Source organism: Scardinius erythrophthalmus (genome assembly GCF_964197995.2).
Source record: "Scardinius erythrophthalmus genome assembly, chromosome: 9".
Lineage (NCBI taxonomy): Eukaryota > Metazoa > Chordata > Actinopteri > Cypriniformes > Leuciscidae > Scardinius > Scardinius erythrophthalmus.
This window is the reverse complement of record NC_138229.1, coordinates 18,910,667-18,936,266: the sequence shown is the minus strand read 5'-3', so window position 1 is coordinate 18,936,266 and position 25,600 is coordinate 18,910,667. Positions and strand designations below refer to the sequence as shown.

Genomic DNA, 25,600 nt, shown 5'->3' with positions numbered 1-25,600 from the left:
TGCTTTTGATTCACAGCCATTATTTTTGTACATTCTGTTCAATTACATTAAAAAATAATTTCCTTCAAAAATATATTCAGTTGCCAAGAATGAAAGGCAGATTTGTGTTATATTTTTACAGGGTCCAAGCATCCTGATTGAAACAGAAAACACATGGCCCACTGTGTTGAAGGTCCAAAGGACTAACTCAAATCTAAGGGAGATTTTCAGAATAATTTAGGAAGCGCCATCGGAAGACAAACCTCTCAATGGGATATACCACTGCCAGATACTGTAGCTGGTATGGCTGACTTTGGGAAATTGGTTTAAAATAGCAGGACCGATGGAAAGCGCAGAGGCTCTAATCATAGCAGGACAAGAGCACTCAGCTCTAAATCAATAGGGCCGATCCTCCTGAGACAATCCAGCACCTAATAGCAGGATGCGTGATGCAGACAGGAACAGTGTGCGCTTCTGGCACACCAGGACTTTACATGGAAGCATCAGAAGTCCCAAGTCATAACCTGAAGCTAATTCCCTGACATAATAATTTAATAACGCACTAATCATATTTAAATTTGATTTTTAACATTGTCGTTAATTAGATTTAAAATACATAATGTAATTTATTTATATACTTCATAGTTATTTATATTTACAACATGTGTTTCATGCCAACTCACCTTGCTCTTAATACCAATCTTTCATTTGAAAGTCACGCGTCTAGTATCTGTAAAACCGCATTTTTCCATCTTAAAAATATATCTAAATTACGCCATATGCTCTCATTGACAAATGCGGAACAATTAGTTCATGCGTTCATGACCTCAAGGCTAGATTATTGTAATGCTCTACTGGGTGGTTGCCCTGCACGCTTAATAAACAAACTACAGCTAGTTCAAAACGCAGCAGCTCGAGTTCTTACCAGAACCAGGAAGTATGACCATATTAGCCCGGTTCTGTCAAAACTGCATTGGCTGCCTATTAAACGTCGCATCAATTTTAAAATATTGCTGATTACTTACAAAGCACTAAATGGTTTAGCTCCGCAGTACTTGAGCGAGCTCTTAACGCATTATAGTCCGTCACGTCTATTGCGATCTCAAAACTCTGGCCAGTTGATAATACCTAGATAGAATATCAAAATCGACTGCTGGCGATAGATCATTTTCCTATTTAGCACCAAAACTCTGGAACAGTCTTCCTACCATTGTTCGGGAAGCAGACACACTCTGTCAGTTCAAAGCTAGACTAAAAACACATCTCTTTGACCTAGCTTTCACATAATACATTATAGGCTTCTATAATTCAATGTTAGGCTGCATAGATTAGGTCAGCTGGAACCGGGAACACTTCCCATAAATCCTGATGTACTCGTTACATCATAAGAAGAATGGCATCTACGCTAATTTTAGTGTCTTTGTTTATCCCGAGGTTTTCCCGCAGCCAGCCGGATCCAGGTCGTATCCAGATCTGACGAAGGACCTTCACCTGAACCCGATCCAACGCAGTGCTGAAGTGCCAACTAGTCTCTCCCTATGGAGGATCCCTTTACCACTCTACAGATAAAGCGTTGTCGGGAAACTCAATTCGCGTACCTACCCCGAATTGATAAAATAAAATAAGTTCTTAATCAAAACTATAAGGAAACACCGGTAATTTGTTTAGGCTTGGTTTGTAGGGAATTACAAACCTGCACACATATATTCAAACGCACATAACTATAGAACCAATTCTTAATGCGCATGTGACCGCCATCAGCGTTTCTCACAGGTTCGCGTTTAAAGTCTGTGTAGAGAGAATGGTGTCGTCTGTGATGCAGAGTCAGAGACGTTTGGATCCATTTGCAGTATTTATTAAGGATAGTCACAACAGGCAATGGTCAGAGAACAGCGTAAACAATAGCGAAGGTAATCCAAGAGCATAAACAATACCAGGCAGAGGTCGGGGCAGGCGGCAGTAATCAGAGTAGACGGTAAACAGGCAGAAGATCAAGGCAGGCAGCAGGCAAGGAATCGGGAGTCGAAGAACAGTCACAAATCAGTACACGGGGAATCAATAACAGAGAGTAAATGCTTGGAAATGTCAGCCGGGGCAAAACAAGACTTCGCAATGTGTGAGAGTCAGAATGCAGTTTATATGGAGAGGAGAATTGGGAACACCTGTGTGGGTGATTAGTCCTAGGTACGGGGTTTATGGGAAATGAAGTTCAATACTCTGGTGAAGGTGTTCTTTGATGAATGGAGAGAGCCACAGAGGCGCGATCTATGACATCGTCTTAGCGGCCCCAAATTTAATAACAAATGATCGTTGCGACGGAAGCGAATCAATCAAAACTAACTTTAGCTGAAAAATAACTTTATTAAAGAACCGCTATAAAGCCAAAACAATCTCTGTTACCTTAAATTATACGTTTATCTCTGTAAAGCTGCTTTGAAAGAATCTATATTGTTAAAAGCGCTATATAAATGAAGATGACTTGACTTGACTTAATAATTACACTCTGTCTTCAGAGACTATTGAGTTACTCTCCATAATCTCTGATTTTCTCTGCGTTGTGAGAGATTTGGGTGAACCTTTACCACCTCAGTTGGTTGTATTGTTAAAGGTACAATAGGTTTGTCTCTCTATTTTGTCAAAATCAACACCCAAGACATCGTGGTGTCCTTGCATCTTTTTTATTCCATTGGTGCACCAGTGATTTGAGAGTGCGAGTGACTGAGACCTCTCAGACCAGACAGACGGTGGCCATCTGCCTCACGGTTTTGTTCCAATGGCATGAGTGGCACAATGTAGAAAGCTTTAAACTGTTTCCCATCTAGCTTGGTAGTTTGAGACAAAAGAATGACCAAAAAAAAAAAAAAAAAAAAATTATATATGAAAAAACAAAACAAGGGACCCAGTAAAACCCAGTGATAGAGACCTTTTCTTTAGAAAGAAGGGACAAAAATAAGAAGAAACAAAACCATTCATCTAAAATATAATCACTCGGGGGCTTCTATAAATATCCTTTTGTTGTATTTCATAGTAAATTATAAGGTGTCATTTACAGTACTTTAAAGATATAATTTTAACAATAATTACTGTAAAAGTGCTTGTTTTTTCTTATAGAGTCGAACTGTACATTGTACGTAATTCATTATTTTTGACTTCCAAAATCATGTTTATACTCCATTTTACAGTAAAATGACACGATGTGATTTTAGAAGAGCCTGTTTCTCTTTTGACATGAATCCCAAAGGAACTATTGTCCCACTCAGTTAAAGTTGCCAAGAAGAATGCTGACAGGATGTATTGAGTGTATTGTAGTGGAGGGAGGGTGAAGGGGTGTGTGAAAGTGCAGAGAGAGAGAGAGAGAAAGAGAGAGAGAAGGATCATATCTCCATCCAGTGGCCAATTGAAATACAGCACTTAGCCCCAATCTATCTATCTATCTATCTATCTATCTATCTATCTATCTATCTATCTATCTATCTATCTATCTATCTATCTATCTATCTATCTATCTATCTATCTATCTATCTATCTATCTATCTATCTATCTATCTATCTATCTATCTATCTATCTATCTATCTATCTATCATTTGGGGAATTCAAGCCAAGACTATAATATTTATATAGACTTTATGGGCCATTCTACAGAAATGGTTCAAAGTCAGAGTTGGAAACATCTTGAAAAAAAGGTATTTTCCCACAAATTTTGGATGTATGCAAATTGTATAATATCCAAGGTACACATTTATAGTATTTGTGCAGTTACAGTTTTTCTCGGTCGCTTTGGTGCATTTCTCACATCACTATTTACATTTGCACAACAGTTAATGCAGTTCTCAGAACAATTAGTACAAACTGCAAAACCTAGTTGATAACCTGCAAAAGCGTGTCACTTGCTCAAAATGGATAGCCCATTCCTCAAAAGCAAGTATTTATGTCAATGAAAGTGTCAGTGTCATCAAGATGAAAAGTCCTGACACCATCGTTTATGAACAAGATAGTCAAATGGCTTAGTCATGTTTTCATTATGACAGTTTACTCTGTAAATGTTTTCCAATGCAAAAAAAGTCAGATCTTGGTGACACTACCTGAAAATGCTCAATACAGCACTAAATACTATTTGCACAGCCATTTGAAAAATACAGTAAAGTTACACATTACTGTATTTATGAGGTAACTGAGTACAAGACACTGAATATGTATGTTTCACATTTTTACTGCATATGCTCTTTGCAATTCTAATTTGTTCACAGCATTGTGCAACAGAAAAAAATACACCTTTATTTACAACAAACATAAACTCCCTTTGGGTAGAGCTGTGCACAACTGTACACAATATTGCAGTATATTGGAACTGAACATACAACATACATAGTGCTGTAATCATTCATGCGCATCCAGACTTTCCTCATCAGTGAAAGCTGAGATTCACCTGAGAGAAATTGTTCAATTTAGGAGACATTTTCAGAAAAAAAAAAAAAAAAAAGATTTTAAAAAATGTGTAAAATTTGCTTGACAGATTTTGACAACTAGTTCAACATTTTTGCATGTGATGACTCAAGCAATGAAATGAGGACTATTAGTTTTATATGGAATGACTATTCAGTATTCACAAGTATAGTTAATTTTGACTGACATGACTTAAGCAAATGATAATGTTATAAAACAGCAGAGAGTTGTATGAAAGCAATTGATGCATGTCCAAAAGCATTTGCAATTTGTTGGAAGGAATGAGAAACTGCTACTATGATGTGCACAAATGACTAAATGTTGTGGAGGTTGAACTAACTGTTGTGCAAATGTAAATAGTGATGTGAGAAATGCACCAAAGCGACTGAGAAAAACTGTAATTATCATATTGTATTTTTCATTTTCATATTTCATATTCATATTGTAAGTTTTGGAATATGTTTCCTCTCCCCAAATTTGTCACTACCGAAACACAATAATAAGTAATTGAATAAGAATGGCCTATATTGACCTATAATATTTTGTTTACATCTACCTTGTAAATATATATATATATATATATATATATATAAGTTTTCACAGGTAAATCAATAACAATTACAATTTTAACAATATTTCAAGTGTAATTTATTTAAGATTTGTTGGAATTTTAACCCAATCTTTCTTTGTAAATTAAGTTAATCATTGTTAAGGATTCATTAGTTTGAATATACATTGAATCAAATACTAAAATAACATCTTATTTTAGACAAAACATCCATGTTTCGGTCGTGACAGCACATTTTCTAATGTCAGTAATGTTTTGGTAGCGACCACATCACATTACAGAATTTAAACTCGCATACTAAAACACTACTAAAACATACAAAGATACTAATGATTTGCATAACTGTACAACAATTTAGTTTATTTCCCCCAAATAAATGATTATGTGTTCCCTTTTTTTTCACTACCAAAACAATGATGGCATGTTTCGGTCATGACTGTTTCGGTAGTGACAATTTAAGATACTTTTGAGCCTAGTTCTAAGATGATAACCAGCACATGGTTACCTAACACAGTTTTGAACTAAATTTTATCGAATAACACTAAAAAAAACATGATGTCACAACCGAAACTTCACCACATGTTTCGGTAGTGACTGTTTCAGTAGTGACAATTTTTTAGATACTTTTGAGCCTAGATCAAAGATGATAGCCAGCACATGGTTACTTAGCACAGTTCTGAACAGTTATACACACATATGGAATTACACAAAAAAGTTTGCTTAATTGCAGAAAAAAGGTGTTTGGTAGTGACGTCCCTTAAAGTTACACACAGATTTTCAGACTTTTGAACACATTTGCCTCAAAATGATGGTAATGAGAGAGGGGCATACAACAATATTTCCTGATCAAAAATATAGGGTGTGGTTAAAATCAGTCTCAGCCAGTGGACTAAAACACACACTGTTTTGGTAGTGACATGAAAATGTGGGACACATTTTTTTACATAAAGTTTCATGATTTAAAAATAAAATAATTAATAATTAAAAATGAAAAAATATATTTCAATGTCATTTTCACAAGTTGAAATTTCGGAGTTAGGGTTCAGGACAGCCACCTCCCAACTGAAAGTAGGTCTACCCGATAAATGATGATTTTATATTAAACTTACTTACATTTTAAATATTATTGTGGGATTCAATAGATAATAGAAGGAACTTAGTAAACATCTAAAATTTGAATACTTGAATGCTTTTTAAATGGGTTTTTTGGTTGTCGGACAGCAGTTTACACCAATTCTGTATGGCCCATATAATACACAAATAATGCATGTTATATCTAAGACAATAAGTCTCTCACGATCTAAATCTTTTAATCTTTTCAGTTGTGAGATCCCTGATTAAGTTCTATAAGAGAATCTTGAATATCATCTTATACATCACGCAAACTATATCAAGTTCCTTGTCATGCTATTCCGCCTTTCCCAAATGTGGATCATCGTGTTCCATTGTGTCATGTCCCCACCTCATTTGAACTTGCTATGACAGAGAGCTAGAGATCAGTGACACTGACTCCTGTATGGGACGGAGGGATCTGATGCTGCTGCTATCCTTGGTGATGTACAGCTCAATCCAATTAGGCTTCACCTCCGTGCTGTGATGCAACGCGCGCTCCTGCTCAGTCGAAGCTCCACTGAGCGCTAAGTGTGACAGTCCTTATACGCGCTGCTTTTCACTTTAAACATAGGGCATGGCTTCGTGGCGAGAATAATCAACAGTTTCGGGGTTTCCCCGCCCCACCTTAGTCTTTCTGCTTATTTCGCACGAGTTACTTGTGAGATTGAGTCCATACAGAATGAAGAGGAACGACTGCCCTTTCAGCAGGGGTACCACTGATACCTCTATCCCTTGAGCAGATGGAGGGGGAAATAAGAGGCTAATTGACTGCTTTTGGTTGTAGAGGTAAAGGAAGAAGAGGTGAACGGCGGGAAGGTAAGATTTCGTTGCTTTTATCCGCTTTAAAAGAACCGGAGGTCGTTTGGATACGTTGTGCGTAAGACTGCACTGTTTTCATTGGGCGCAGAAACTCCGCGGACAGGGATGCCAGAACACTACAGTTCTGCTGCTCTCAGCGTATCCCGGCTATTAGTGTTCAATCTCGCAAATAAAGGTCCCTGACAGCAACGGGAAAGGGCTTTGCAGCTTGATGCAATTGGTTTTACATTAACTTACAGTCTCAACTCAGGTTTTTATACAGCACAAGTGGTTCTTGATAAGAACCGAATAACCTTTGTGTGAACGAGTGTTTGTCAGCTGTCCTGAAACAGGTGCACTGGAAAGTACACACTCTACCTCTCTGATTAAGGATTAGTCTGTAATGATTGTAGGCCTACTTGAACAGCTTGAAATGCAAAGTTGATAAGGGGAAAATGTATGTTGGCTACTAAGTAGGCATATTTAATTTATGATAACTATCTTTATTTTTAACTGTATAACAAACGTGTCTCGCGATAGTACTTTTGTTTATCTCCTGACCGTGGATCTTGTGCCGCGTTGAGTTGATTTTTTTCCGGAGTTTACAGAGTGATATCGGTAATATTAGGGCACACCAACTTAACCTTGTGGGGATAAAGCGTAAAGCTGCGGATATATTATGTGGGAGGGTGTTAACGCAATGCAAACTACACAACGGGACATTATAGTTTTTGATACATCGCAGTGCTGCAGCATTATGAAATGCTGGCCTATATAGTTTCCTCTCTGGAAGGGAGTTTTAAATAGCCGGCTGTTTCGAAGTCTTTTAAGAGCAGGAAATAGAAGCCCGCTAAATAGTCCTACCGGGATTTATCATCAAGCCATTCTTAAATACTCAATCGCATTAGCGCCTGTCCTCAGAGCCAAAAGTATAGCCTACTTGACATCCAAATGCTATACAAGAACATGGCAATTGTCATTATGTTGAATTTGCACGTTCGAGATGATTTAAAACAACAACAACACAACAAAATAAAAAAATAATTGTGTTCTAAGTTCTTAGAAAAGTGATTATTGTGTCAATTTTGGTTGGAACCATTTTTCGAACGTTTAGCCTATATATTTAGGTGGGTGAGTGAGTGGGTGGGGGGGGGGGCTATTTCGTAACTCTGGAAATGTCAAAAGGTGTAATAGTCATGTTAAGTGGCATAAACATAATTTTTAAGCATGTTTTTAAGATAACGATTTTTAACAAATATCATTAGGCTATTACACATTTTTGAATATTAAGTTTTCTAAATGTTACTCCAAAACAAACCTATACATAAAAATGTCAGAATATTCAATAAACAAACAAACAAAAATCTTAATGACCTTGACACACACACACACACAGGTTTTCTTGTCACATGACAACAAGATGGCCTCCTACATGTTGGTAATAATTCCACAAGAACTTTGATTTAGTGGATACAACTTTCAAACATTTAATTGCTGTTTTAGTATTTCAGTACACTCTTTTTATTCACAGCACCTAGACATTTTTTTTTCTTTAAGCCCCATAATTATTGTCAAACTTTTTATTCAGAAGTCATATCAAAGCAGTATTTAAGTCATATTCTGTATGAATACATTTTTTTTATGATTTTAAAAAATATAGAAAAAAAACGAGAAAAAAAAAAACATGTTGACCCCATTGCAAACTAATGAAGTGCAGGGCCCTTGTTAAGATTCCTCTTTTTATAATCATTTCCTTTCTAAAAAACTGTGTGCTTCTGGAGACTGGTTTTAGCCTGCAAAATGTATTGGTTCATTATTTTTTTGGAGCATAAAATAAGGTCATAATAGTGTTGGAGTTCTGAGCCCTGAATTCCATAAATTTCATTTGTATCTATTATTCATCTATCAATGATTACACATATATTTGTTTTATTTATTTTCTTTATATCATATTATTTATAATATGTATTGTCCACTTTTACTTTGCCTATTCATATTCCTGTGAATTATATATATAAAAAAAAAATAATTCAGTAATTGGAGTAATTCTTCTGTTCCATGATAAGTCTTCCTGAAATGTCTTTTATTTTCAGGTGCAACCATGGAGGACCTTGTCTGAGGTGGATTCATCATAGTACTCTTAATTGACATCCGAATTAGCATAAAATTTGAGTAGCAGCAGTCATGGCTGAAAGGGCAAACTTTGGGGCTCAGAGGGTCTCACGGCCACAAGGCTCACTCCCGCCAGAACCCATCGATATTATCCGGACGAAAGCCAGATCCAGAAGAGTCCGGATCAATGTTGGTGGGCTGGTCCATGAGGTGCTATGGAGAACCCTGGACCGACTGCCGCGAACGCGTCTGGGGAAACTCAGAGACTGCAACACTCATGAAACCTTAATGGAGATCTGCGATGACTACAGTCTAAATGACAATGAGTATTTCTTTGACAGGCACCCCGGTGCCTTTTCCTCCATTTTAAACTTTTACCGGACTGGCAAGCTACACATGATGGAAGAGATGTGCGCTCTGTCTTTTGGCCAGGAGCTTGACTACTGGGGCATCGATGAGATCTATCTGGAGTCGTGCTGCCAGGCACGGTACCATCAGAAGAAGGAACAGATGAATGAAGAGCTAAGAAGAGAGGCTGAAACTCTCAGGGAGAAGGACGGAGATCAGGTGGAAACGGGCTGCTGTCCAGACAAAAGGCAGAAGCTCTGGGATTTGCTGGAGAAACCGAGCTCTTCTGTGGCAGCAAAGGTAGGGCAAGCATGCGGCCCACACACGCACAGTACCAAACATCAGAGTATAGCCACATTAATTGATCACATTCTTCCATTTCCACTAAGGATGTTCTTTTTGAGCATCAACAAACTAGCACTTAAAAAACACTGAAGAATGATAATTCCAAATATTCAATTTGAAATGAATTATTAATTTGCCTTACAATGACTAGGGGCAAATTCAAGGGTAAAGTTTGGGCTGCAAAACTCTGAGACTGATGCTAGTGATGTGATGAAATATAAAACCCAAAGATGAATTTATAAATACACACATCCCATATGCATTTCCTGGATGTCATGATTGCGTATTAGCCCAGGCTTTTATGCCACAAAAGAAGAGGCATATTTTTGTGGTATATAGCTTGCTTGAGGGAAGATTTACGGAACGGCATGTCAGTATGTGAAACTTTTTTGGCAGCATTTTCCATTCGAGATTGTTGCTGTTGCTGATGTGGGAGATGCTGCATGGATGAGTAATATGCACACATCTTAAATAAGAATGATTAAGAATGAATCATTAAAACAATAAGTCGGTTAAATTTAAAAAATGGGGCTGTAAATATAATTTCAAGTACATTTTGACTAATTCTATTTTCTTACGCATTATTGTCCCCGTAGAAGGTTGCTGAGATTATTGAAAGGCTTTTTCACAGCTGTTCAGATGCTTTGTCTCCACTCACTGCCCAGTCCCAATACACAGATCATCTACTTCCCAGAATACAGACAGGGAAAGCAGTCAGAGGAGCCATTAGTGAAATGCTTTAATGTACAGGATTCTTTTTCTTACCCTTTGGCTCATAAGAAAAGTGTTTTTCCAAGGAGTGAATAAAAAAGCATTTTAAATAAATGAAAAAGGTTAATACTTCTGATTAAACTCACTTGAAAAATGGCATTTTGCATCGTAATAGTAATCATCTTAATAGTTAAGACGTTAGCATTGCAATCATGACAACTAACATTCTCATTAAATTAATCATAAATTCATTATAGATTATATTTGAACTACCTTTTGTGTTTTTTAATGCCACATAAAACTAGACGTTAGATCTTTATTCCAAACATGTAATGTTAAACATTTGGTTCAGAACTGGTACTGAACTCAGTGTAACTGAAAGTAAAGGCTGATGCAATAGGTCTAAAAACATAGTGGAAAGCAACAACGGGAAAATTGGGGGGGGGGGGGGGGGTGAGGAGAGAAAGGACAAATGGTAATCCTTATAAATATTCCCACTGTAGCCGGCTCAGTAAACTCTAATTTTCCATTTAAACTGCATCCATGTGTTCGCTTGGGCATACTTGTCAACAACTGTTACCTGACCAGAAAGGAAAAGCTACATCATTTCGCTCTGATTCATTGTATTTGACAGATTTACTTTACCATTATATGCGGGATCGGGACTGGGCAGGTGGAGTTGCACGTTCTGCTCTTAGAGAGGAAGATGAAGGTTGAGTCACTGCCACTATGATTTGTAGCCAGTCAATCGTTTGAGTGAGTCAGCATCTATTCAGCCTACACCAATCGGCTATAATGTCTGCTCTGACAGGCAAAAAGCAGCTTTGTATTTACCGAAATCACCTTCAGCTTAGTTCAGTTTATCATATCACTGCTGTGATCACTGGAAGATGGGAAACAACTCTCAGGATTGCAACAAGCCTATTTAGATGGTATGGCAGACTTGCTCTCACAATCTATAGCAGTATATTAAATTACAAAGCAGTTCCCTTCAATAAACCCCACTTTATTGTCTGGTAATAAATGCAACTCTGAGTTTCTGCATGCTTGGATCTGGGTTTTGGAGAAAACAGAGTGAACCCCTTTACATTACCGGGGTCCAGTCATAATTAATTGCATGTGAGCTACAAGATTAATGGCAAGTGGTTCCTAACCTTGACCTCGACCTTCACTTCTGTGGCTTCAGTGGTTTGGTTATTGGACACTGGATTTTGAGCAAGCAAAGACTGGTGTGTTACTGAGGAGGTATTTCCCAAAGCATGTTGATAGCATATTGCAGGCAGAATATCGCCAATAATACGTTACTTTGTTGCAATGTCAGTTTCAGTACATTCCTGTTATTTTTAAATATATTTAATATCTGAAAATATATATTTTTGCTTTACGGGTTGGAATGCAGCAGGAATTCTCTGCAGAGCCTATGGCAAATAATCTGTTATAATAATTTTATTGTGATTTTTATCATACTATACAAAAGATAATAAATTTGCAACTGGACAGTTGCTAGGTGGTAAAGATAAAGCTAACAGTAGCTTGTTCAGTGGTCAGCACACTGCTCTCTGGGAGGCAATGGAGACTTAATCTCCTTTGGTGATTTACCTAGTCTGCTCCTACAAATAGACTACTGGCATTCTGTCTGGCTTATAGCTACAGTGTGTAATGTGGTCACGTGTTTAGCAGTTAATCAATTAGTGAAGGCAGTTTTCCACCCTGCGGAAGTTATTAGGAGCATTAGCACTTTTCCACATTGTTTCCCCTGCTTCAGAATGCCAATGCAAACATTGTGAATGGCCTGGGAAGATGAACGTTATCCATTTAAACCAGCTATTTTCTTAGATCAAAAACTTTGTGATGTGTTTCCCCTTGATTCTCTTTTTATCTCAGAGGACTTGCGTAGTGTGTGTCCTCTCAAAAGGTCATCGTATGGTCAGGCCGAGCTAATTTAAAGAGATCTGTCGCATCACCTTGATTTGTGTTGCATGCCTAAACATCCTAAGCTTTTAGTAAGCAACGCAAAGAAACATAAAATACAGTATAACAATACATGAAGGTAATTAATACTTCAGGAGGTTGAATTTGTCTTCCTCTCATGTTCATTTCAGCTACGATATCTTCATTTGGTCGTCAAACCATTCCATTTACTCTTTAAACAAGATTTCTGCTAATGAAGTGATGAAATGAAAATGAATTGAAGTGGAATTCATACAAAATGAAGTGCCTTACAATTTTGCAAAGGAAAATATATTTCAAATGTATGTTCCTTTCCATGTGGCCCATAAGTGAATCATCATGTAGAGCATTTCTTTTGAAACGGATATTTTAACACACAAACACACACTGCAATATATATTGCAGATTTATTTCAAATGCAATACAAAATCTTTTAGATTTTAGTGCATTTTTATGAATGTCAAATAACTGCAGGATTCATAGCTGACAATGAGAGACATCTAATCAGATATCATAATCTGTAAAGAGGTGTTCACTGCAGATTGTTTTGATGAGATCACTGTTCCTCTGAAATGTCGGTGGTGTGAATAATTTATGTGTATTTACTGTAATTGATCATGACATGAAATACTCTATGCTCTGAAATTCTCTGCACAAAGCCCAGGGATGGGAAAGGGGGGAGGAGGGAGAAATGGAAAAAGAAAGAAAAGCTCTTTGTCAGTGGAGGTTCTGATACTAAATAAAGAGGTTTGGGTTTTGGCTGGGACTCTGGGTGCAAGAGGATACCTGGTGAATTCCCCTCAGCCATCACTCCAAGAGCCATGGAGGTCAACAGACAAAGTGAATGTGAAGATGAGTAGGGTTCCATCCAGTGCTTTTTTAACTACAGTGAGAGTGCATTAATCATTTTAAAACATTTCACCCCTTGTCCACTTCAGTAAAGATGTTATATCTACAGTGAGGTTGGTAAATTGATCTCGTCTTACAATGATTATGGACTGAGCAGAGCTATGTTTATGAGAATGATGTGCTGTAAGGTGACAGATGATTATTTCATGTGGCATTTATACTTTCAACTTAACTGAATTATATTTCAAACATGAGTAAATGGTGTTGAAAACAATTACAACTGATTTTCAAGACAATGGTGCATTTAATCTTAAAGCGTTTTTCCTGTTCAGTTATCAAATCCATGTGAGAGTTCAGACGTAGGTTAAAACTATGAAATTCAAAGTTGGCATATCCTCAGATCGGAATAGACATTGAAAGTAATTGTCATGTTATGTAATCCAGTGCTTTCAAAAAGGAAGTGCTGAACTTGTGACCCAGAGGGAGCAAACTGCCCAACGTGGGCGTTGAACTGTGGAACAAGTCCTTTAGCCTCTCTGCCGACTCAGAGGAGTTTCCATCCCCCATAATGTCACACAATTATGTAGTTAAGCCTGGAAAACCTAAAGGGATTTATCTTTAATCTGAGTAATGAACAAACAAAATAGCTACAGTTCCACCTTTCATTCCACTCTGATGGATAAAATCCCACTTAGTGGATGTGGAAGTTATATACAAGATCTGATCCTATATTTGAAGCTTCATTGAGGGTTAAAGCCAATTATTAATGTAGCGTGACCTACAATCAATAAGCATTGAGTCCATTAGTAGTGTGTCTAGTATTCTTTTAGCATGTATGACCTTGTCACATTTTCATATTCAGGCTATTTCATAACCTGGAGGTTAAACTTCCAAAAAAGCAATTCATTTTGAATGAATTCAAATTTGTAATGCTTTTTCGTAATGCCTTTAATCCTAAAAGACTGCATACAGACCTCTGGATGTTCAAATGCACATACAATTATGAACAAGGCAAAAAGTGTAGCACTGATTATTGAGAAGATCAGATTACACACTGATAAGCGCTTAGAAAACTTTTTAGACGTTTATCTGCTGTGGTGAAACAAAACTCCCTTTGTGGTAACATGTAAAGCCAAAGTCAGAGGTGCACAAGGGGAGGATGAATCTGCCAGTCAGACTCAGTTTTGAGCTGTGAAAGAATCCTTACTAAAATGATGCATTACATGACATGTGGTGGATCAATACAGAGAATATTCATTAATAACAGACAATGGGAATGTAAAGACTACAGGCCAGATTTACTAAACAGGGTGAAAAAATATATATATATGCATACATTTAGGGTATAGTACTGAAAGTAGAAAGCCGATCCCATTCTGTTGTATTTATGATGCTCATTCTTAGGCCATCTTTGTACTCTGATCTTCAACCAGAGGGAACTGGATAATATTCTGATTGTTCCAAACCAGTCTGACTTCTGACCTATAATGCTGCCTGAATCATAATCATACACTGTTCGTTCATTGGCCAGAGGAGAACTGGCCCCCGACTGAGCCTGAGGTTTTTTCTCTATTCTGTCACATGATGGAGTTTTGGTTCCTTGCCACTGTCGCCTTTTCCACCTATGTTTCCATTGGCTTGGCTTGCTTAGTTGGGGACATTAAATTGAACATTTAATTTAATGTTCTGAGCTGGACGATGACATCACGGTTTACTTCAGAGCGGCTATATACTGTATATATGAATTAACTAAATTAATAACTATTTTAAAAACAAAAATGAAACATCACTGAACTTACTTAAGCTGGACTGTGACGCTATTTTCTTCTGGAAACAAACTTTTTTGCATTATTTTCCTGTTATCTCTGTAAAGCTGCTTTGAAACAATCTGTATTGCAAAAAGCTCTAAATAAATGTGACTTGACTATTCCTACATTTTGACAACAAAATACATGCTATTAGCTCCACCTTCCCAACCCACAAGAGCTAAAACCCTGCCACGGGCAGGAGCACTGCCAGTCTTGAAAGGATAAGACTTAGAGTTTTATCCTCTGAAGCTCTACCTCACCTTGAACCCAGTTGTGATTTCCATTTTGGGGGACGAATGTCGGGCAAATTCTCGTGGATCTGGTATGAGGGCAGAGATGTTAGATTGTGTTAAAAATAGACAGTGTCAGTTGGACAGACTGAATAGCAGGCTTTACACTGTGTTTAAGTAGAGGTTGCCTGCCTACCCCACTTGTGAGGCTGAAGATTTTGCATGCGAGTAAGTGGTAGGCTGAGGGCTAGCCTGTAAACCACAAGCAATCATCAGGGTCATATTATTGACTAATCACTATAATCACGACCCCCTGCTTCCTCCCACCCCCGCGCACGCAAAGACACTGTCAAAAACAGAGTAGTCATCTTGTAGCTCAGCTCAGCTGCTTTCATGCGTGTTGGACACAACACTGCGCATTATAGAGGAATATCATATAGTGTTTCTTACTCAGCAAAAGCTACTCGACAAATGTGGGAGTTAAGCTCCAAATTAACCTGTCCTATAAAAAAACACAATCAAACAGATCCCATGACTCTCCTTTATAAATAACCCCTCAGTATCGATCAAGACATCCTTGGGTTTCCAGACAGAGTTTCTTCTTCCTGTCATGGCTGTAATAATAACAATGTTCTCCAGAAATAATTTAACCTTCAATTCCTCTCTGGAAGAGAGGTGTCTTCTGGAAGAGAGGAGTTTTACACCCCATAATTGACAGTATCAAAATGCACTCCTCAATCCTCAATTTGTTTGACAAAAGAATAGGGTGTTTTTAGAAGTTTGCTCACGTAGAAAGGTGTTTCTCAACAAGTTCAGCAGAGAGAAAACAGGAACAATGGGCCTCTGTCAAACAGTAGATGTCAATATTGTTTGTGCAGGGATGTTTCTGAAAGAAGAGCTGAAAGCTTGGTCTGTTGTAATTGTTTGTGAGAGAACACATTACTGAGTCATTTGAGCATCCCAGCAAGGTTTGCAGATAAAGGAAGATGGATTTAACACTCTAATTCCTGAAGCACAGGGCGCTTGCTGGATAAGTGGTTTGTACGGCGAGGAGCTGTCCGTGGTGCTGGTCTGAAAAATGAATCAGCTTTACCAAATATTCAGTAGAAAAATAGAAAAATGTTTCTGTTTTCCTGGACTTTGACTCGCATGTGAATCTCAGACTTTTTGCAATACAGGTAAATCCACCTCACCAGGCAGATTAAAAGGCAAATCCTCATGTTCGGCCAGATTGCCTTCAGTTTTTCCTCATATGTATTATTTGTGATTATTTTCAGATCCTCAGTTCAGTGCTGAGACAATAATTCTGTGGGCAGTGAATTTGAATGAGAAAAATCGTCCGGATATTTTTGTACAAGCTCATCATAAGGGCCAGATGTTTCAAGGACCGAAGCAGCGCTAGTAGAAACCTAAACCAGTCTTACAATACATTTCACTTGACCCATTTTGCCCTCTGTTTACATAAGATTTATTGTTTAAAAACCTTAAAAAACAGAGTGTTTTTAAAACAAAATTAAGTCTGGTTTAGCGGTCTTTTGAAATGGTACATATTCAACGGTGGGATGCTGCAGCTCCATAAAAGGAAATTTAAATTACTTATTTTTTTTATTTTATGTATTTTCGTTTATTACACACCTTTCTGGAATTCTCGAATCTGTTTAATAGCGCCATCTAGTGGTCAGATGTTTCATAATATTAGCCGTTGTCCATAGCCCTCGCAGATAGGCTACGCTCTCTTCGTTCATACAAATGCAACGCCGTCTTGCATCTCAGTTTGCGATTGTCAAAACATTACTTAAGTATTAATATTATCGTAATATTGTTGCAGGTTTCTTCTTGCTATTTTGTACATTGTAATGGATTGATTTTTTTTCTTAGCTTAATAATTATATAGCTACAGGTAAGAAGACTATGAAATAATAACATATATCAATATTTCATGTCCACATATTTATTTATTTGGCAAGTATGCATTGGGTATAGTTTGCGATAATGTTGGTTTCAACTGCTATTGTACCATTTTATTATTATTATTATTATTATTATTATTATTAAAACATTTTTTATAGGCACCTTACAAGGACACCTTACACACACTATAAAACAATCAACATTAAACAAATACTCATTATTACAGCCTGGATACAATTATAAAAGTACTCACATAAAAGCCTGCCTAAAAAGATGGGTCTTAAGGCGAGATTAAAAACACAAAGTTTTTACATCACATTATTAACAACATTAGCATAACAATTTTTAGCATGCTTTGTTTTTAGTTTGTTCCAAAAAGTAAACTTTTCTATAAAATGTATGACATCTGCATGGGCTCTTTTTGATTGTTGCAATACATTGTAAAATTTGGTTAATTGTAAGTTACTTCAATATTTATGGGGGACTAAAATTGTAATTTAAAAGACAATACAATGTCATTTATCTGTAAATATAGGCTATATATATATTTTATATGTAGGAATTACCTTAGGCTGTAATTACCAAAAAAGGGCAATAAGTATACTTTTTACAGTAAAACATTATTGTCTTTTAAGTTATAATTTTAGACCCCCATAAATATTAAAGTAACTTACAATTAACCAAATAAATATTCAAATTAACCTATATCAATTGTGAATATATATATATATATATATATATATATATATATATATATATATATATATATATATATATATATATATATATAATGTTTACATTCTGTTTCTATTAAAATTACTTACATTTTTACAATGTATACATGCAACCATTAAAAAGAGCTACTTTTAAATTCTCTGAAAACATTACAATCCCCCATGCTGTCATCAGCTGTGTCAGAATAGTGTAACGACACTAAAATCCAAGCAATGTTCTGACTTTATGGTGACTTTAAGTTTGAAGGGCATGAATTCCCAGCCCAATGTGTTGCGTGGTCAGCTCATTAATCAGTTTGAGGTTCTGAAAAAAAAAAAAACATTTATATCAAGGTACGTCATACGGCCCTCAGTGTAATGCCTCTGCTGACACATGTATTTGTTCTCAACACAAGAGAGACAGGAGCGATAAGTACTGAAGGAGAAAGGCAGGAGGATTAGTTAACTGTCCTCATCGGTGGATCTGTATAAACGTGATTACATGGGCAATGATCTCAACACAGGGAGATGACTGGCATTAGGCCAGGACTTATGCGTATAGGGAAGCACAGGAAGCACCAAGAGATCCTTCAAGTCACCTAACCCTAATTTAACTCGGTCCTCGCTGATGTCACAAAACTTTTGTTTACGTTTGTTCCTTAGGGACGAAGTGCGTTATTTGATTCTGTGGCATTTAGATGTATTGTTTGTTTTTTATTTTCAGAATGTTTGGAACGTAAAAAAAGAAGAGCTAAAAACTCACGCGAACTGAATTGGATCTCAGTTGGGTGGAATATAACGTGTCCTGTAGGGTTACCTCAGTGACCCTCTCCCTAGGGATTAAAATCAGCTCTTTTTTTACTCTCATCTTCGTGGGTGCGCCAACCTCTGACTGGACTTTATGTCTCTTGGTCACAGCCAGACGCTACTCAACCCTACCTGGCGGGGACAATCCCTGCGTCAAGCCATGGCAATTACAGCCTCCCTGGAGGTTATTCAGAATCCTTTCCTTATACTTCTACTTCATTACACAATGTCAAACACTATCAGCAAGCATGTGCTTTTATTTGTGCGGGTACAAATACAATTTGACCCCAACATTAGTTTAGCCTGCCTCACCAGTTGTTTAACATGCTCTAGCAACAATCAATGCTTGGGTAATCAGTGACAACAAAGCACTCGGTTTTACAAATGACATTGGTGTAGCAAGTGTAGAAATAGTTTCAGACACTGCATTATTCAAGCCATCAACTAGACTTTTGAATTGACCTTGTCTAAAAACTCATAATTAAAGAGCATTCATTGTAATGTAATGGTATTGTTGTAATCAGAACATTGTAACAAATTTTGACAACTGCATGAACCTTGCAAAAGGTGTTCACATTGTCGTCTGTGTGAGAGGACATTTCAGGATAATTGTAATAGGATTGAGTTTCTATCTATAGTAAGGATATGGAAAGGTTAGGAGCAGTTACTCAGTCTTTCCCCCACCCCTCCCCCCACAAGGGAAGAATCAACCTGTAATCTCTTTAGTCTTCCTTAAACATTGTAATATTAAGCACTCTAGTAAAGGATAGTGGGCTGGCAAATTGCGTCATTGTGCTGATCGTGTGAAATTAGCTAAATCATCCATTCCTCTGTGGATCATATACTTTTAAGAGATTTGAACAATTTGAATGACTTAATATGACTTCATATTTGTCAAACAATTCCAGTGTAATATCGTGAAGAAGTTGATAAAATGTGCCGAATATGTAAAAGTGTGTTATGACATCTCTTTCATAACGGTATTTGCGCCATCCCCAATGACAGGACACTGTCAAGGTCAGCTGTTTTATTCTCCACCCTGGATCATTATTAATCCCCTCTTAATGCAGTTCCAATGAAGGAGTGCTCAGTGTCTTTTGTAGTACATCATAGTTTGTTATATCTTTGAGGATGAGATTGTAATTTATAAGGACATAATGGCAGTGCAATAATCTAAAAGTTTCCCATAAAAACTTAAAATAGTAAGTGAAAGTAAGTAACTTGAGACTGATGCCGTAATAAAAAAAAAATCCATTTCGTATCATTGAAGGCGTTTGAAGAGGCCTATAATTCATGCAGCAATTTTAAGCCTTGTTTTTGTTTTCTTTTACAACAGTGTAAAGAGGCTGGTAAAGACATCTGTAAAATAAAAACAGCTCTTCATGGTCTAGTAAATGCCCTTTTGGAAAAACTTTCAATTGGCTAAATTAACAAACATCTCATGATCAATGACTATTTTTCAGTTTGGTACAATGTTGGGTTATGATACGCACTTTATTGCGTGTAATATCCCCGTACCCCACACCACTAATCCTACCCAAACGTATAATATGCACGTACCCTAATCCTACCCAAGGGGTTTACAGTGCGTATCATATGCACGTAAAAACTACTTTTCGCGTATAAATTGCCGGATAAACACAATGCGTGCTATAGATACGCATTTAATGAGATCGGGTTGGGGTAACGGATTACAAGTAATGCGAGTTACGTAATTAGATTACTTTTCAAAGTAACTAAAGTAACGCATTACTTTTAAATTTACAACAAAGTTACTTTTTCAAACAGGCTACTTTGTTTTCTTGTTTATTGACTGACACCTCTCCCCTTGTTGAGAGAAATCATGAGGTGCAGAGGCGTTGAGTGCGCTGTGAACTTTATGTTGTTGTAGTTCTAGACTAAAAGTGAGCATGCATTTACTCATCATGACAAGTTTCTTAGTCTGATCAGGGTTATTTGATTACCTTGCAAGATGATTTAGATAACCTCATGGAACAACCTCCATATTCTAACAAAGTAGCTGATGAATAAGTCTTGTCAAAGCCATTTGTGAATTGATGCGCAGTAGGAGAATGAGAGAACAGGCGGATGCAGATCACATTATCCTAATAAGGATGAGGGCACAGTCTCTTTTTCACTTTCATTTCTGTTCCCACTCAGGCCCATTAGCATTTGCATTAATTCCAAGAAATGTCACTCATTCTTAGCTTAATGTTTTGAATATCTGCAACACTTCAAATGTAAGTTTAAGAATTATAAATTTTGATATGCTGTGTTTTATATATTCTTTGTGAGCATAAAGTGGTCCCAATTATTTGGACACTCTTGGAAACTATATATCAATATATATATATAATATTGATATATAGTGCTGGGTAGATTACTGACAAATTGTAGTCGATTGCTCATTTCCAAATTACAAAAATTATAGTTAGAAATGTTATCTAGAGTACTTATTTTAGGGCACGTTTTCTTGTTAATGTATTTTGATTACTTTTAAGTAATTTTACATTTGCTAAAAAAGATTAAAAAATATTTGTTTACCTGTCATGTGGCCATTACCCGACATCTGAAAAACTGTGAACTTTTTAGTACTATTTATTATTGACTTCATTTTATTATTGACCTAACTTATTAACTTAAAATCCAAGGGCTTACTTCAAGTAAATTTGCACATTTGTTTGAAAGACAAATGCCTTCCAGAGACAGTAATATATGGTTAAATGACTGAGTGATGATTCAAATAATAATTAATGTGTTCGTCAGGAGCTGATTAGATATGCAATGATGCAATGTTGAGAAAACATTTCTTAAAAGTGAAAAGATTTCTGTAAATAGTGATCAATGTGTGTGTTAATTTAATATCTTTGTTGTATACATATCTTGATATCTTGTGTGTGTGTGTGTGTGTGTATATATATATATATATATATATATATATATATATATATATATATATATATATATATATATATATTATACTTTTAATGTCACATCACTAAACCAATTTTTTTCTTTTCTTTTTTTTTCTTTTTTGCAGGTTCTGGCCATAATATCAATTCTGTTCATCATACTCTCAACCATTGCACTGTCACTGAACACCCTGCCTGAATTACAAGTGATTGATGAATTCGGAGGGTCCAACGACAACCCAAACCTGGCCCACGTTGAAGCCATTTGCATCGCCTGGTTCACTATGGAGTACATTCTCCGCTTTTTATCTTCTCCAAACAAGTGGAAGTTCTTCAAAGGGCCTCTGAATGTCATTGATCTGTTGGCTATCCTCCCTTATTATGTCACAATATTTCTCACAGAATCCAACAAGAGTGTCCTCCAGTTCCAGAATGTGCGCAGGGTAGTTCAGATCTTCCGGATCATGAGAATCCTGAGAATTCTGAAACTCGCGAGACACTCGACTGGTCTTCAGTCTCTTGGGTTCACTCTGAGAAGAAGTTATAATGAACTCGGGCTGTTGATATTGTTTTTAGCCATGGGCATCATGATCTTCTCCAGTCTTGTGTTCTTTGCTGAAAAAGACGAAGACGCTACGAAATTCACAAGTATTCCCGCTTCATTCTGGTGGGCAACAATTACCATGACAACTGTGGGTTATGGGGATATCTATCCCCAAACCCTCCTGGGTAAAATAGTGGGTGGCCTCTGTTGTATCGCTGGTGTGTTAGTAATTGCTCTGCCCATTCCTATTATTGTGAACAACTTCTCTGAGTTCTACAAAGAACAGAAGCGACAAGAGAAGGCAATCAAACGAAGAGAAGCACTTGAGAGGGCCAAGAGGAACGGGAGCATCGTGTCGATGAACCTGAAAGATGCCTTCACCCGCAATATGGAACTTCTGGACGTTGTGATCGAAAAGAATGAGGAGAAGGGCGCAGACAATCATCTTTCACCCAGTCGCTGGAACTATCAGAAGAGCCCAGACTTGGGTTCCAAAGGCTGTGACGCAAAATATCAAGAAGTAGGACAGTTGTCTTCTCCAGTTCGGTTATTCAAACCTAATTCAAGCCCTCAGAGGCTAAATGCAAAATCCCTTGAGCAAATGTACAACCAGATGACGGCCGCCTCATCCATGAGCAGCAGTGGACCTTCGGCTTCCAAAGCGAGCACTGTTGGTAAAGAAGAAGAGATGGAGTTGAAAGTAGTGCAATGTGAACCACGGATCAAAGAGAGACCCATCACTGAGATCCGAAGCGTGTCCAGCGTGGACAGTTTCGCCAGCTGTGCCACAGACATCAGTGAGGTCGAAAGAAGCGCGCTACTGCCCAGACATCCCCGCGCTCCTCCGCCCCTCGACCTCAGCCAGATCACCTCCCTGGAGAAACGAGCACCTGAGAGAGCAAAGGCGACTACAATCATTAAAGAAGGCCTCTACGAGTTTGTCCAGTGCAAGTCAGACAGCTGCACCATGTCACAGGGCGAGGAGAACCAAAGCTTCGATCCGAGCGGTGAAAACGTGAAGGGCCCACCACAAGGAAACCAAGTCAAAGTCAAGGGACTCAAAGTGAACTTCACCGAATCTGCAGACGAAGGGGCGTCCAACTTGCACTTAGTCGTGACGGATGACGCGCCCACACTGACACCAAAGCTACCGGTATCTGACCCATTACTGCTGGTGGGTTCTCCTCGGCAGAGTCCCAGGTCCCCAGGGAAAGGCTTCGAAGGGGATGGAGCCACAAGCTCTCCAGGGTTCAGCCTGTCGTCTTCTGAAAGCCAAAGAGGGAGAAACCACGTCGATAAAGCCGCTGTTACTCCCACATCCCCTAAAAGTGCACAAAACTGTGCTTCTGCAACGGTAGGTGCCGTTGGAGCGGAAGACGGCATTCAAAGTGGACAGAAGGTGGACAACCACCTCCTTTCCCCTGATATTCTGAAGTCTTCAGGGGAAGGAGGTCGCTCACCACCATGTGAAACTAGCATGTGATGTGCCGAGATGCATTAACATGTTATCTGTGCAACACGGTCACAGAATGAATGCATCTAAGCATGTGGACAGAAAGAGTAACTGATGTAGTGAAGGGGACTTTTGTCTTTCTTCGACACTATTGAACTGCATAGCCGCAGAGATTGACTTAAAAGATCCTGAGAGACAAGGTCTGCTCTCAACTTCAGGAGCTTAGTGATATTCTTTCAGAGGGAGGACATTAAAGAACAAAGCATACTCTTATTATTCTAGCATTATTATTTTGAAACAGTTTGACCCTCCATGTGAAGGATTAGTTAGTTGAATCATATATCTTTTGGATCATCGACTGATTCAGGCAACTGTGATAAGACCACAAATTCTTCATTGTAGATTAACAGCCCCGAGCAGATGTTGTAAGCACACACGTTTTTTTTTTTTAAAGACTAACCACTGTAACATTTGTGCTGGGTTTGTTTAATAGTTCTGATCAAAGTGCTACCAGTGTAAATTGGCAGTCAGCATTTGACTTGAAATATTTTTGACCAAAATATGCCTTCATTTGATGTTTTCTTGCTGAGTGATATTATTCCTCAGTGGTCATATGTGAAGCAGCACAAAGTTTTCAGTTCTCACTGCAAATGTGGATCAAATCGAATTCCTTTTTTTTTTCCTCTAACTGTCCCTTTTAGCAAGTAATACAAGAGGAAAACCTACTCTAAACAAAAATAAAACATGTCAGTACTAAATATTCTGATATCTATATGAGCATGTCTGTTTCAGTGAAAAGCAAGTTCAAGTGTTTCCATTTGCATCACTTTATAGTTGAGCCATAGCCAACCTAGAAATACATTATTTGAATAAATAGTTTAGGATGTTTACTGCTGTGGGCAACTCTCCACATCAGTGAAACTGTATGGAAAGATGGTTAAGTTGCCTTCAATTCAGAATCAGTTGAGGGAAACCTATGATATAGTAAATCAACTATGCCCTCTGCTGGATGAAGGAAATGGCACTTTATTTCTGTATGATGCCAGTTTGACTGGATGGGAATATTGTACATTTAAAGATTGTTATTTTAACATTCCTCTCCCTGACGTGCAATACAGTTGCACAGGTAACAAAGAGGTCAATGGATGTCAACAGTTTAAAGTAGAACCTTGAATGAGTGTATGATTTGTATATTAACTGTACATTCAAGAAATTATCTGCTACATCCATGTAGTGTAGAAACACAGGTACGCAAGTTGTGTTATGTTAATCATACTCAAGTGATTTTTAAAACAAACTAAGCAGGAACAAATCCTGCTTGAAGTATTCAAATCGGTGCCTTTTCATAAAAAGTCATTTATGAGAAGGCGTTAAGATCTATGGTTTGGTTCAGACAAGTCTGTACAGAAAGTCCTACTTTTTATAGAGTAAAATATGCAAACACAATTAAGTTCTCAGGTTTTTTTATGTAATCTTGAAAGCCCTAATATTTCTGTATGTGAAAAATTATTTTGCTGATGTCAAATCAAAAGGAACAATGAGCTGCATGATCATCAACTTGCACAAGATTTGAGCAGATTTATCTTTAATACAACTTGACTATTGTATGTACATTCCAAAACAGACTGTCATTTCTGCATATATCAAACTTTTTTTTTTTTCTCATTAAGTTTGGATCCTAGTTTGTATATCAATGTGATGTTTATAGTTGTACATCTTTTCTTTGAAATAGTGACTGCATTGTTCCAGATACCTAGAACCATTAAACAAATAAATGTTTGTACAGGACACTACGAGCGTGTTCTTTAAAGTTAAAACAGCAGTAGCCCTTCAACCTCATCTTTAAGTGGTTTAATAGCGAGAAGCTTCATTAGATGTGATGAAAGGACACAGCTGTAGCATCTTTTTGATGCAATTGAGAACTCAGAGATACTTTTACAGTATATCATGAGCAGACTAAAGTGTCACAATAAAGGGATGCCAAGAAATAAATCTCTAAATCAGT

The 25,600-nt window shown here is 37.4% G+C and overlaps 1 protein-coding gene across 1 annotated transcript; it reads left to right on the top strand.

The window, feature by feature from the left end:
* Positions 1–9,086: 9,086 nt before the first annotated feature.
* Positions 9,087–25,370, top strand: kcnb2a (potassium voltage-gated channel subfamily B member 2a; the record flags this gene model as incomplete). The annotated part of the gene is made up of 2 exons (XM_081375484.1): positions 9,087–9,662; positions 21,727–25,370. 2 exons carry the CDS (start codon positions 9,087–9,089, stop codon positions 23,623–23,625), a joined length of 2,475 nt encoding a protein of 824 aa, XP_081231610.1. The 3' UTR covers positions 23,626–25,370.
* Between the last annotated feature and the right edge of the window lie 230 nt (positions 25,371–25,600).